The sequence below is a fragment of the Felis catus genome, chromosome B3 (genome assembly GCF_018350175.1).
Source record: "Felis catus isolate Fca126 chromosome B3, F.catus_Fca126_mat1.0, whole genome shotgun sequence".
NCBI lineage: Eukaryota > Metazoa > Chordata > Mammalia > Carnivora > Felidae > Felis > Felis catus.
In genome coordinates this window covers 145,403,433-145,416,889 of record NC_058373.1, presented here as the reverse complement: position 1 = coordinate 145,416,889, position 13,457 = coordinate 145,403,433, and the positions used below count along the sequence as shown (strand labels likewise).

At 47.0% G+C, this 13,457-nt stretch overlaps 2 protein-coding genes across 15 annotated transcripts in view; one reads left to right on the top strand and one right to left on the bottom strand.

Annotated features, from left to right (window-relative positions):
- Positions 1–13,457, bottom strand: part of TDRD9 (tudor domain containing 9) — a 118,693-nt gene that overhangs the window by 95,692 nt on the left and 9,544 nt on the right. For all 11 annotated transcript variants that reach the window (XM_045060596.1, XM_045060597.1, XM_045060601.1 and 8 more), the window contains exon 2: positions 3,752–3,858. In XM_045060596.1, the coding sequence (XP_044916531.1) occupies positions 3,752–3,858 (107 nt within the window). The remainder of the gene's footprint in view (positions 1–3,751; positions 3,859–13,457) is intronic.
- RD3L (RD3 like) lies at positions 8,571–12,361 on the top strand. 4 transcript variants are annotated; one of them, XM_045060609.1, is made up of 5 exons: positions 8,571–9,409; positions 9,501–10,370; positions 10,529–10,635; positions 11,026–11,331; positions 11,676–12,361. In XM_045060609.1, the coding sequence occupies exons 4-5, from the start codon at positions 11,033–11,035 to the stop codon at positions 11,971–11,973; spliced, it is 597 nt and encodes a 198-aa protein (XP_044916544.1). In that variant the 5' UTR covers positions 8,571–9,409; positions 9,501–10,370; positions 10,529–10,635; positions 11,026–11,032; the 3' UTR covers positions 11,974–12,361. The 4 variants fall into 4 exon arrangements, with proteins under 4 accessions (XP_044916544.1, XP_019689263.1, XP_019689262.1 ...); XM_019833704.3 differs by having other exon boundaries at positions 8,571–9,660; positions 10,129–10,370; XM_019833703.3 differs by having other exon boundaries at positions 8,571–9,660; positions 9,802–10,370.

Sequence of the window (13,457 nt, the reverse complement as noted above, 5' to 3'; positions counted from 1 at the left end):
CAAGCCCTGCCCTCAACAGCTCCAATCTTCCCGTCAGTGCACAGATGGCCACCGGACTCTCAAAAACGCGCACTGTCCTTCTGCTGTCCTGTCTTGCTTTCCTCCCATCACTCCTCTCAGCTTTTACATTTTTTTTCTATGTTTACTTTTGAGGGAGACAGAGAGAGAGCGAGCAAGCATGCACACCAGCGGGGGAGAGGAGAGAGAAGGGGGTGGGGGACAGAGGATCCAAAGAGGGCTCCACACTGACAGCGGAGAGCCTGATGCAGGGCTCGAACCCACGAACCCTGAGATCACGACCCGAGACAAAGTCAGACGCTCAGCCGACTGAGCCACCCAGGTGCCCTATCTCCTCTCAGCTTTTGAAGAACTCCATCACCAATGCCACCCTGCCTTCCCAGGTGGTACACCTACTCTTGGTCTCACCCCTTCCAGAAGCTCTCTTCACTAAGGAGTCCTTAGAAGTAATTAACCACACTACCTGCCAAACACTGAGTTGGAGCAAAATTTAATGTCTGGAAAGGTCTTAATTTAAAAATGGCTCCAACAGTTCATTAAGTTATCTGGAATTCTGAATGGTGGCTGGGTATCCAGGCCAGCCCACAAATTAAGAACATAATGTTTACATAAATAGGCGAAAAATAAACACTTTCCCACGCGTGATGCCAGTAGGTTTATCAATCAGCAACAGGCCTTTTTTCACGTACTACAGGAGAGGGATGAGAGTCCACTCGGCAGCAGGGGCTCCACTGTAAGACAAGACAGAAGAACAAGCAGTGGAAGAAGTGGGGAGTGAGAAGCGCGGGGGGACTCAGAAACACAGAAAGGCAGCAGCCGTGTCGTTTGCCAAGCGACTTTAAGACGTGGTTCGCCGTGCTGCTGACCGAGCCATTACTTGGACACCACTGATGTGACTTACGTTCCTTGATTACGTGCATTTTGAAGGTTGTTACTTAAAGACAGAAGCTGTACAAGAAGAGAATTCTGAAAGTCTTAACTCTACCGTCCAAACCCTACGCCTTCCTCCACGGAACACAAACACGGCTGGACGTTTCTAGGTCACTGGCTGAAGCACACCCAGCACAAATCAAGTCCTGCCTCCACGTCCACCGCCACAGGGGACAGGAAACCAAACAGGGAGATGTTCGTGGCCACAAGGCTCTCTCATCTGTACATCAGCAACAAAGGGAGGTGACCAGGCAAAGCATCATGATTAAGTTCTAAGAAAACAAAATGGATAATTCAGGGCATATCAGCAAACTACATATGACAAAGTATAATCCCAAAGTGCCGTGAGAAATACCTCAACCTCACAATTCGCTATTTTTATTTCCTGTTATCTTTTTACCCTGAGTTATTAACATTAAAATGTTTTTACGTGAACTGGAAAAAAACTAGAAACTGCTAGTTTCTCTTCACTAAGCCACATCACTCCAACCTATGGCTTCCACAGTCACATCTCCTCCTACTGATTGCGACCCTCCTGCCCCCTCTTGTAAGAACCCTGTGATCCCACAGGGCCCGCCGGGACAGTCTCCCCCTCGCCATTTGACTGTGACTTAATCACGGTTGCAAGGATTCTTTCTCCTGTGAGCTAACACAGTCACAGGTTCTGGGGCTTAGGATCGGACCTCTTCGGGGGCCTATTATCCAGCCTACAACTGTCTGTGCCCAGGCCTGCCCACCCCCACTCTCGATTCTCCGACAACAACGCCCATTTCAAGTCTGGGGCACCAGGGTTTCGTCCGCCACAGACCCCCGGCGCACGTTCCCTCCTCCCTGATCCCCGTGCTGCCCGGTAACGTCTGTCATCCGTCAGCTCTAAGCTCAACTGTTAACTTTCCCGATACCCCAGCTCAAGTCAGAAACCCTGGTCTCAGGCCCCCATACAGCTGTCTTTCAGAGCACTCACCTCCACAAGCATGAATCTGCGTAACTACATGATTAAATGATAATCTCTGCGAGGGGAGGGACCAGGTCTTACTACTTACCATGTTCCCAGGCCTCACACAGTCCCTGGCACACACCTTGATAAACACTGGTTGTTGAATGAATCCTTGGAATACAGCCAAAGCTATAATTTATGTAACTGCCTGGTGAAAAGTTCCAAAGGCATTAAGATGCCAGGGACAGAGAAAGCAAACAGTTCCAAATCTTAATCCAAATCAAAAGTTACTAGAGCAGATGCCTCCAACTGCAGGCATTCAATCGTAACCTCACTACTTTGCAGCAGCGGCAATCCCATGTGGCATGCTCCAGGAGCGGCGGGCGGCGTGCCCCAGGTCAGGCCATACGGGCGTTAACAAGAAGGATCGCATCACACAGTCATCTGAGAACGAACGCGCCTCCGCAAAGGGAAATACGAGCTGATGGAGGTCTCTGCAAGTAACACGCACACGGCTCCTTCACTGGACCGCACTGTGCTCTGCTGCACAGGCAAAATCGCCAATCCCTGTCCGCTGACATTCACGAGACCTCCGAGGCTCCCCACAGATTAGCAATGAAGCAATCGACGCTCGGCCACGTCCAGCTCTGTATTTTTAGCAGAGGTACGCACTGGACCAAGGGGCGCACACACTTTCAACTATCACTTCTGATGTTAACCTACCAGACCGTCCAGACAACTATTCCTCCTGAGGGAGCTAAAGACAGTAGCTGAAATATACAAACAACACCTAATGAGGCAACACCAGGCCGAAGCCGACAGCAAGGCAAGAACACAGACACAAAGGCAAAGAACTCCATGCGCTTTTGCTTTAAGGTGAAACATAAACCATGAGAAATAAACCTGAATCTATGTAGGGACCCAAACAATGAGAAAACAAAATGGAATGAGACAGTGTGGTGGGGCGCCTGGGTGGTTAAGCGTCCGACTCTTGGTTTCAGCTGAAGTCATGATCTCAAGGTTCATGGGTTTGAGCCCCGCATCGGGCTCTGTGCTACAGCTCAGGCTGGAGCCTGCTTCGGATTCTGTGCCTCCCTCTCTCTCTGCCCCTCCCCACTCATTCTCTCTCTCCCTCTCTCTCTCTCTCTCTCAAAAATAAACATCAAAAAAAATTAAAACAAAAGAACAGACTATTTAAGAACTACGTTTAAAAGAGAAAAAAAACAGGGCGCCTAGGTGGCTCAGTCAGTTAAGCGTCTGACTTCAGCTCAGGTCATGATCTCACGGTTAGTGGGTTCGAGCCCCATGTCGGGCTCTGTGCTGACAGCTCAGAGCCTGGAGCCTGTTTTGGATTCTGTGTCTCCCTCTCTCTCTGACCCTCCCCCGTTCATGCTCTCTCTCGGTCTCAAAAATAAATAAACGTTAAAAAAAATTTTTTTTAAATAAAATAAAAAATAAATAGAATTTAAAAAATAAAAGAAAAAAACAGAGCACTTGTGTGGCTCAGTTAGTTGAGTGTCCAACTCTTGATTTTGGCTCAGGTCACCGTTCATGAGTTCAAGCCCCACAACGGGCTCTGCCCTGACAACACAGAGCCTGCTTGGGCTTCTCTCTCTGCCCCTCCCCAGCTCGCATGCGTGCGCGCTCTCAAAATAAATAAACTTTTTAATAAAAAGAGAGAGAAAAGTGACTATTTTACAACCCAACATATACTCACCCACTCAAAAACACATCTTGAATTAACAAGCAATATGGATTCTTTGTTGACCAAAATATCACATTTCTTAAAAACTTTAAAGAATGTAACACTTTAACCTGTAAATAACTCATGCAGCAGATTTTAAATATTTAAAAATACCCATTTACCTGGCCTACTGGTTGACTGATCACTGCCACACATGTCAAATTCTTGTGCTTCAAGCTGTCTGTATTTGTCAATATACTCCATTTCTGAGCTCTTTCGGCTAAGTGGCCTAAAAAGAATATTAAACGTTAATATGCTATTTCCAAAAAGCCAAGAAATCCCACGTGCTAGAAGAATTCTTGAATAGTTACTTCTACTTAAGTCAGAGAAGAAAACACGCTAATGGTCATTCAACAAATGCAAATAAAGGGCACCTGGGTGTCTCAGTCGGTTAAGTGTCTGACTTCAGCTCAGGTCATGATCTCACAGTTCATGAGTTTGAGCCCCGCATCAGGTTCTGTGCTGACAGCTTGGAACCTGCTATGGATTCTGTGTCTCCCTCTCTCTCTGCCCTTCTCCCTCTCTCTCTCTCTCTCTCTCTCTCTCTCTCTCTTTCTCTCTCTCTCTCTCTCCCCCCCCCCCCAAAATAAACATTAAAAAAATTTTTTTTTCAAATGCAAATATGCTCAACTCCCCATCTTCTGGCCACCCAAGTGCAAATTAAAGCAGGGAGAAACTGGACACCTGGGTGGCTCAGTCAGCTGAGCATCTGACTCTTGATGTCGGCTCAGGTCATGATCTCATGGTTCATGAGTTCAAGCCCCATGTCGGGCTCCATGTTGACAGTGGAGCCTGCTTGGAATTCTCTCAGCCCTTCCCCTGCTCATACTCTCTCTCCAAAAAAATTTTTTAATTAAAAAAATAAAAGAGTGAGAGACCAGTATTTCCCCCTTCATATTAGCAGAAGACTGAATATCCTTAGATCGCTGCAGGGAGTGGTAAATGAGTTAAGACTTTTGTTATTCTGAAAGGCAACCAGCCAGTATCTGAACCAAAATTTTCCCCTCAGTGTCTTCCGTAGAGCAGTATTTCAACATGCAGACAAGGAAGCACGTGCACGGACATGGGAGCATTCACTTAGTCAGCAAATATCTACCGAACACCCAGCACATCGGAGGAACTTAGACACTAGAGGTGCAGCAGTAAACAAAACAAGGTCCTTGCCCTCATGAAAGTGTCGTCTAGTGAAGGAGACATAACAGATACGCACACTCACCAGTGATATGGAGGTACAAGTTTAAAGCTAAGGGTATGGAGAACTCCAGGGAGAGAAGGTACCTTCGGACGATGTTTGTAATGGTTAAAACCTGAAAACAAATGTCAGAGGGAGGGCCAAGCCACGGCACGCTCGTACTCAGTGTGCATCTTTTTAAGGATGGCCAGGGCCATCTTCACGCTAACAGGCAAACATGTCCAAGATGTTAATAAAAAAAAAAAAAGGCAACTGCTGTGTGATATGCAAAATATGCTACCAATTATGTTTGCATTATCCGCATCTAATTTAATCGCCCTGCCGTCAGAAAGAAGACTGCACAATACCAATTCTTGAAATTTGAGGTTTACTTTAATAAAACGCTATTTGCCTCAAAGCCTACTCTTGCCTGCTATTAACAGTTACATCAACATTCTTTTGGTTACTGTTTACCTGATATTTACTCATTAATCCACTGAGCAAATTAATATTCAAGGCTGCCTCCGTGCCAAGTGCTGTTTTAAGCACTTGGGATAAAGCGGCTGGCAGACAGTCCTCATGGAGTTTACAGTCTAGTTGGGAGAAGAAAAATAAAGTAAAACATAGAACACGTCATTCAGAGATGAGCCCATAGAGAAAAATACCTGTGCAGCCAGGAGAGGAGATGGGGCGAGGGCGGCTGCAATATTAATAGGATGATAAGGCGACAATAAAGCAAAGATCAGCGGAAAGAAAGAGAAGGGCCATGCAGCCCTGGAGGGGAAAGATCTCCTGAACAAGGACACAGGAAAGGCCAGCCTTGAGGCAAGTGTGCCACAAGAGGCGGGAGGCGGAGGCAGCCCAGGAGAAGGGTGGGGGGGCCCCGAGGTACGGGGAACAGGAGTTGGTTACCGGGAAGGGCAGGGGGTAGGCTGCCGGCAGGGACGAATTACAGAGATTTGGGCTTTTGCTCTGAGGGAGATGGGTTTTGAGCCAGGACAGACAAACAGCAACATCAAACTCCTATTTTAACAGAACGGCTCAGACCGGGTGAAGCGGGGTGCGGTGACAGGGGTGGGTACTCAGAAGCAGGGAGACCACCGAACACAGGAGCACAGTAACCAAGGCCAGAGACGACGGGGCTCGGACCAGAGTGGCAACCATGAGGGGGGAGCCACTCGAACGTGCTGGCATGGGGACGCCTGGCTGGCCCAGTTGGTGGAGCGTGTGGCTCTTGATCTTGGGGTTGTGAGTTCGAGCCCCGTGCAGGGTTTAGAGATTACTTATAAATAATATCTTTAAAGAATACGTATGCCGGCATGCTAGATCTGGGTATGAAAACACAGGAGTCGAGAACGTTTCCCCAGTTCCAGCTCCTGGGAAGACCAAACGAGCACACCACACTCTGTGCCTCAAAATGAAGCCACAAAGCCAGGACAGAGCACGTGAGCTGTTACCAGAGTCCCTGAAAGCACAGTACTGGGCAGATGGGGGAAAACGACCAGAATTCAGAGCAGCGGCAAGCAAACCAGAGGTGCATCTGCAATCATTTAACTCTGCCGTCCCCAAGTGCAGACACAGCACGGGCGTAGACAGGGCGCCCCAGAAGCAGTTCTCGTGCCTCAGGGAGGAGAGGGGACCCCACATGTTCAAAGTGAAGGCAGTCCCCAGATTTTGTGTTTCCAGGGGTCAGCAAGAGCCTCAAACTCTAAGGAGGGGAGACATCCTCTCCCAGAGGGTAGGGTGGACCCTCACTGCCTTCTTTCCTCCAGGGTCCTCCCATCGCTTGGCCCTGAATGTGAACGCCGGCAGCTGAACCGGCAGGAAGCGCATGGCGAGGCAGGGCAATAAAGCCGCAGGCTTTGGGCCGGGAGCTGCCTCAGGGACAAGAGAGCACCTGGGGAAGCGAGACCCCCAAGGCCGCCCAGAAGCCACTGGGCCGTACAAGCATGCGCTGACCCCAAAGAGCCCACCACGGACTGATGACTGAGGGCTGAGCTCCAGGATGGCCAACAGGTGGCACCCTGTAGGACAGACCGGGTGGCGCCGCGAGGGCTCTGAAAACCGGAGAGTTCCCGAAACCTCACACAAGGCTGGCGGGAATTTGCCACCCGAACACGGCTGCTCAGCTGCAATCCCCAGAAGATTTAAACAAGCCCCCGGGTCCCGTAATACAGCATTCAAGATGCCCAGGACACACACAACTACCCAGCACGTGAAGACCCGGGAAAATCTCCAGGCTGGAGCGATGGCCACGTAGTTGGACACTGGCTATCCAACTTGGGTGTCCGACCCTACACCTCACACCAACCTTAAATCACTTCCAAACCCATTCAACCACCCAGACACCTGCTTTTTCACACCTGTAAAGCTAATGTTCTCCTACACTTGATAATCTGGAATAGAGAAGCCTTCATAAACAAGAGCACAAAAAAAGAACAGTCAAAAAGGAAAATATCAATAAACTAACGTAAACTGTAAAACCTAAAGCTTATGAACAAGGGGTGCCTGGGTGGCTCAGCCGGTTGAGCGGCCGACTTCGGCTCAGGTCATGATCTCACGGTTCGTGAATTCGAGCCTTGTGTTGGGTTGTGCTGACAGCTCGGAGCCTGGAGCCTGGAGCCTGGAGCCTGCTTCAGATTCTGTGTCTCCCTCTCTCTCTGTTCTCCCCTACTCACACTCTGTCTCTCTCAAAAAATAAATAAACATTAAAAAAATTTTTTTAAAAATGTCGGGCGCCCCGCAGCCTCAGTCAATTAAGCAGCCGACTTTGACTCAGGGCATGATCTCGTGGTTCATGAGCTTCAGCCCTGCGTCGGGCTCTGTGCTGACAGCTCGGAGCCCAGAGCCTGCTTCGGATTCTGGGTCTCCCTCTCTCTTTGCCCGTCCCCTGCTCCTGCTCTGTCTCTCAAAAATAAACAAACATTAAAAAAAAATACACGATTAGTGTGTTTTAATTAAAATGATTTTATCAACTGCATCTCTAACAGCCGAAAGACAGAAGCAGCAGCGATCCAGGATTTTAAACCGAGTAGCAAAGGACTTAAAAGCAGAGGGCCGGGTCACCAGGCTCCTCCGGGTGAGGAATCCTCCCTGCGCCACTATCAAATGCTGCCGAGCACTAACGAGGCCCCGACTGTAAACACGAACACTTGTCCCTGGCTCCTCAGCTTCCCCTCAGGTTTCCAAAATTTTGTTTTTCCAGACTTATTTTCTTATGCACTTCTCTACACACCTTAGAAGTTTATATGCTCACCCTGTAAATGCTACAGTGCGATCTCACAGCGAGTATGAGAGATGGTACAATCTTCAGCTAACAACACGCAGCCTGGAAAACGATGACAGTGACCAAAAGAAACTGGCCAGTATCACAGTCTAAGCTTTCTGCCTTCCACACAAAATGCCTGGAGGCTGCAGCTCCTCAGAAACAACTCATCTGTTCAACGTACTAAAATGTTGAATAAAATCCAAGTTAGGGGAGCCTGGATGGCTCAGTCGGTTAAGCGTCCGACTTTAGCTCAGGTCACGATCTCGCAGGCAGTGAGTTCGAGCCCCATGTCGGGCTCTGTGTTGACAGCCCAGAGCCCGGAGCCTGCTTCGCATTCTGTGTCTCCCTCTCTCTCCGCCCCTCCCCTGCTCGTGCTCTGTGTCTCTCTCTCATAACTAAACGTTAAAAAAAAATTTGTTTTAATCCAAGTTAATCTGGTTATAGCTTAATAAACAGAAAGGATTAACATGAAGGTACTTTCTCCACAAATCCTGATCCACGGATATTTCTGGTGTCCGTCTACAAGGTAGCAGGGGCACGACTGTACTGATACCTGAGTTCTACTTCAATCAAACAATCTCAGGAGACAGGACAGAAAACATACCGGTGACAATAATATAAGCAGCACAGCCTGAGCACCAGAAATGCAGGCTCACACGCAGAAGACGGAAGGGAGGCGCGTGGAATGGAAGCTGAGCCGTAAGAGAAACTGTGAGGGCTCCACCTGAGCAGGCGCCACAGGGGCAGCACAGGCGCCAGAGAAGTCTGCGGCGGGGGGTGTCTCTGAGGAGCTCTTTGCGCAGCAGGCTCACCGATCTTCAAATCTCCCAAGGACACCACCACCCCCCCCGCCCGGCCCCGAAAAGGCCTTCCCCGACCTCCACAACAAACTACAAAGTGAATAAAGAACTACAAAGTGGATACACGGAAAAGAGAGAGAATGAACATCTCAGAAGACAGAGTCTGTGTGAGCAACTCTGAGGGCAGAGGGAACACGACGACACGTGTCGGGAAGACACGCTCCGGGGCAGCGCCGGCAGGAAGGGGAAGGAAGCCACAGAAGGCCCCGAAAAGAAACGTGGCTCGTGTTCCACAGCCGCTATACTCCCGACGTTGCCGTCACCATCGCAGAGGCACAAACTGTTTAAATTAAAGCAACAGCAAGGAGGTTATTCGAAGGGAGAAGTGTCAGGATTCGTCGTAACTTCGGCAGAAAATCCGCGAGGACGTTTCTGTCCTGCCGAACTCGACTGCTTCCGTTCTCAGAGCGCCGCACACGATGCGATGTGAAAACCTGCCCGGTGAAGATGATGGATGCCGACAGCGGGCCACTTCTCACGTGTAAGGAACAGGGCCGTAGGCTGACCGCACACGTCACTCTTCATCACGCGTGACAAGCGGGTCTGATGGGAACCATGTCCATTCTTCACAGTTCATTTGAAGGAAAAGGCAACAGAAGAAACAAGTGGTATGAAAGGAAAAGCCGCTACGTAGTCACCGAACACAGAAGCAGAGAGTAAAAGACCCGCGCGGCCCCTGAAGGAAAGACCATCCCGCATCGCATCGCCATCGCATCGGCCCTCGCCCCAACGGTAAGTGTGTTTCACCCTCGGCTCCAAAAGAAAACACTGCCATCGTCTTCTGTAGAATGAATTACAAGGTTTCGTTTTCAATTTCTCATGCTCTTAGATCTCTTTTCCCCTACCCTTAATCTATTATTACGGTTTTTCAAGAGAGTATAAACTACACTGTCAAGTCACCTACTTCAGCATTTACGTCCTCCGGCCTCACAACTGGCTCCAGCATACAAATCTCACTACCGGTTAGAGAGAGAAACGAGATGAATACAGAAAATAACCCTGACTAAACAGTCCGCCTAGGACTGATACCAGCATTCTTCGCCTCTTTTGCTCCATCATCACGAATTTCCTCAGGACGGATATTTTGCAAATCGTCAAGACTGATCTGTTTTTTCTGCTCTCATTAGAGGGGACAGTGACCTGGCTGCTAGATGGCCTGAAAGTTAAGCAGAAGAATTAAAGCAGCGTGGTTATTTTTAGCTCTCTACAGGCATAAAAATACAGCCCTGAGCTGTGACCCACAGCAGAACATCACAGCACGCACCGTCCCCCCCGTCGCTGGGAGCGCGGCCCCGGTGCCTCCCGGTGCCGTTCCTCGCTGCATCACCGGAGCCGAGTCGGAGTGCATTTAGGACCAGAGCCTGTGGCTGCCGGCATCTTTTTCAAACAGACGGGGCTACGTTCAAAAGGCAGACCGTTATATAATTTGTGAAGATTAAACAGTAAGTTATTTTTGTCACTTCTTCTAGCTCACTTACAAGGTGAATTAATGAGCGTTCTCTCTAAATGAAGACATCACAACCTCATTCCTAACACAGAAATTGATTTATTTCAAATACAGTTTCAGTGGGTAAATAAGGAGGTTCATTCCTTCCAACAGGGGACGCATCCGGAAGAACAATATACGCCCAAGAAAAACACAGCTTCGTCACTAATTCAAGCAAACTCTTTGGCAACATCACCACATCGGATCCATCAACTTACCAGGTACGCTTTAAACCTTTTCTGCGCAAAACCTAAGTCAAAAGTGTGTGTGGAGGTAGAGCTTTCCTATACGTTAATGTTTTAAAGCCTCCTAAGAACTTTTAATAGCAAGTGCCAGTGTTATTTTCAGAAAATGTTCAGTCTGGAGATTATCTCTGACTTTGTATATTTCACTTCTGCTTAGCTACATAATGTGTTTTCAAAGCTTGGTTTTTGGTACTGACCTAGTTAGAAATTAAAAGACTTTAATCCACATTCTAATCTCGTTTTGACCTGCATATCTAACCAGTGAAAAATTCACGCAGTTTCTGGCAAATTTACTGAAAAGAAACAGATGTGCTGATCAGAACCGCAACATTTTATACAAATAAACAAGTGAGAATATTCCCGTAGGCTGAGCATGCCACTTTTTGGCTGGATGAAATGGCCAAAATACGATGCCTACAAACCCGCACACTGTCCTGGCTCAGATGTAGTGACAAAGACCCTGCTTCGGGAATTAAAGTGGCATCTGAAGGAGCGAGAGAGACTAATACAGGAGATCGAAAATGAACAAAAAGTAAAAAAAACAGGAGTGGATTACAACTGGCTGAGAAACCACCAGAACCCCCACATGACCATCCCGGCTACTGAACAAAGACAACTTGAAGTCCTTTGCTCACAAGTTCAACCTTGTCAGACCGGAACTATTCTCAGCAGGTAAAAATACTATGTTCTCTTTTGTGATTATCTGCTGCTGTCAAGTCTAAGTTCTTCATATATCTAGACTGGAAATCGTATTCTATCGGGTACATACTTTAATCACGTGCATCAAAAACCCAAAACCAAAATCCCCAAGGATAGGCTGGACAAAAATATCTTACTGGAAATATTTTTAAGTCACAGAGAATGTCTTTACTAGAAGCGTAATTTTAAAGGGATGAGCAGATTATTCAAAAGGTAACTACTATGCAATTACATTATTTCAGCTATGTTTCAGAGATAAATGAATATGCACAGAAGGGAGTTTCTGAATTGAATATTCACTACTGCTTTCCCTCTAGATTTCGAGAAGTTTTAGCAGAAAATGATGTACTGCCATGGGAAATAGTCTACATCTTCAAGCAAGTTCTGAAAGACTTCCTAAACAGTGCTGACAAAGGCAACCAGCAGGAGGGCCTGGAAGAGTCAAGGAACACAGACTGTCCTGTTCCTTCTGTGATGCCAGGCTCAAGCTCCAAGAGTTCAGACAAAGACGAAATACCCACTATTTCCAGTTACGTGGACAAAACCACAAAGAACAGGTTCCCAGCATTCTCACACAGAATATGGAACCTCCCATATTATTACCCATCAAGTTAAGTTACTTATAGCCAGAGGAGTTTCTATGACCGCCTTTAGAAGCAGAACTCTTAATATTAAAAGAAAAAGTGATGTGATTTCATGTTTTGTTGCAAAGTCAGATGTTACGTAGCGTTTAACTCTGCATCCTAGGTTTTAAGTAGTGTTCCTTTTTTAACCACTCTACAAATGCAATGTTTTATTAAACAGTCTACTTTTAACTAAAATGGTTCCAAATATTTTGAAAAAAATGTTTGAAGTATTTTCTTATACCTCAAACATCTCTCACAGGAACATAGGCATTTTATTTAGTATGAAACTGGACAAATTCTGTGTGGAAATTAGACATTAACCTTGACTTTTATTCTGAAAGGAAGCTGTGTAGAATAAAATAAATGACTGACGTGAATCTTACTTTTACAATAAAACACGGACCGGCCTCCAGTCATAATCAGCGGGGAAGGGAGGATGGGCAGTCACAGAGAAGATAATGTGTAAAGACTAAGTGATGCTTTACTCCAACACTCAGATTTGTTACTAATTACAATATTTTTTAATCGCAACTAACATTAAGGAAAGGCGTGAAAAAGAAACAGGGACATCTGGGTAGCTCAGTCGGTTGAGCGTCCGACCTCCGCTCAGGCCATGATCTTGCAGTCTGTGAGTTCACGCCCCACATCGGGCTCGCTGCTGTCAGTGCAGAGCCCACTTTGAACCCTCTGTCTCCCTCTCTCTGCTCCTGCCCTGCTTGTGTGCACATGCTCGCTCGCTCGCTCTCTCAAAAATAAATAAAACATTTTATAAATAAATACGACAGATAGATAGATAGATAAATAAATAAATAAATAAATAAATAAATAAGGAAATAGAACACTATATTATATCAATAAAGAGAAACAGACTGGGTTCATTTAAGATGGCAAATATTCAGGGTGCCTGGTGGCTCAGTCAGTTAAGCAGCTGACTCTTGATTTCGGCTCAGGTCATGATCTCTTGGTTTGTGAGTTCAAGCCTCACATCTCGCTCTACACGGACAGTGCAGAACCTGCTTGGGATTCTCTCTTCCTCTCTTTCTGCCCCTCCCCACTCACGCTTGCTCACTCTCTGCCTCCCTCCCTCTCAAAATAAATAAAATAAAATACCTAATAATAATATGCAAAATTCAACATTTCATAATTTCATTCAAGAAGAAAACTCATCATTGGGGTTTTTTTATTAAGTGCTAGAATCTTTATCACTTTTTTTTTAATGTTTATTTATTTTTGAGAGACAGAGACAGAGCATGAGTGGGGGAGGAGCAGAGAGAGAGGGAGAGACAGAATCTGAAGCAAGCTCCAGGCTCTGAGCTGTCAGCACAGAGCGCGACGCGGGGCTCGAACCCATGAACCATGAGATCATGACCTGAGCTGAAGTTGGACGCTTAACCGACTAAGCCACCTAGGCTCCCCTAGAATGTTTATCACTCTTAAAAGTAAGTCCAAGGAACCCAATGTTTACAACTTTAC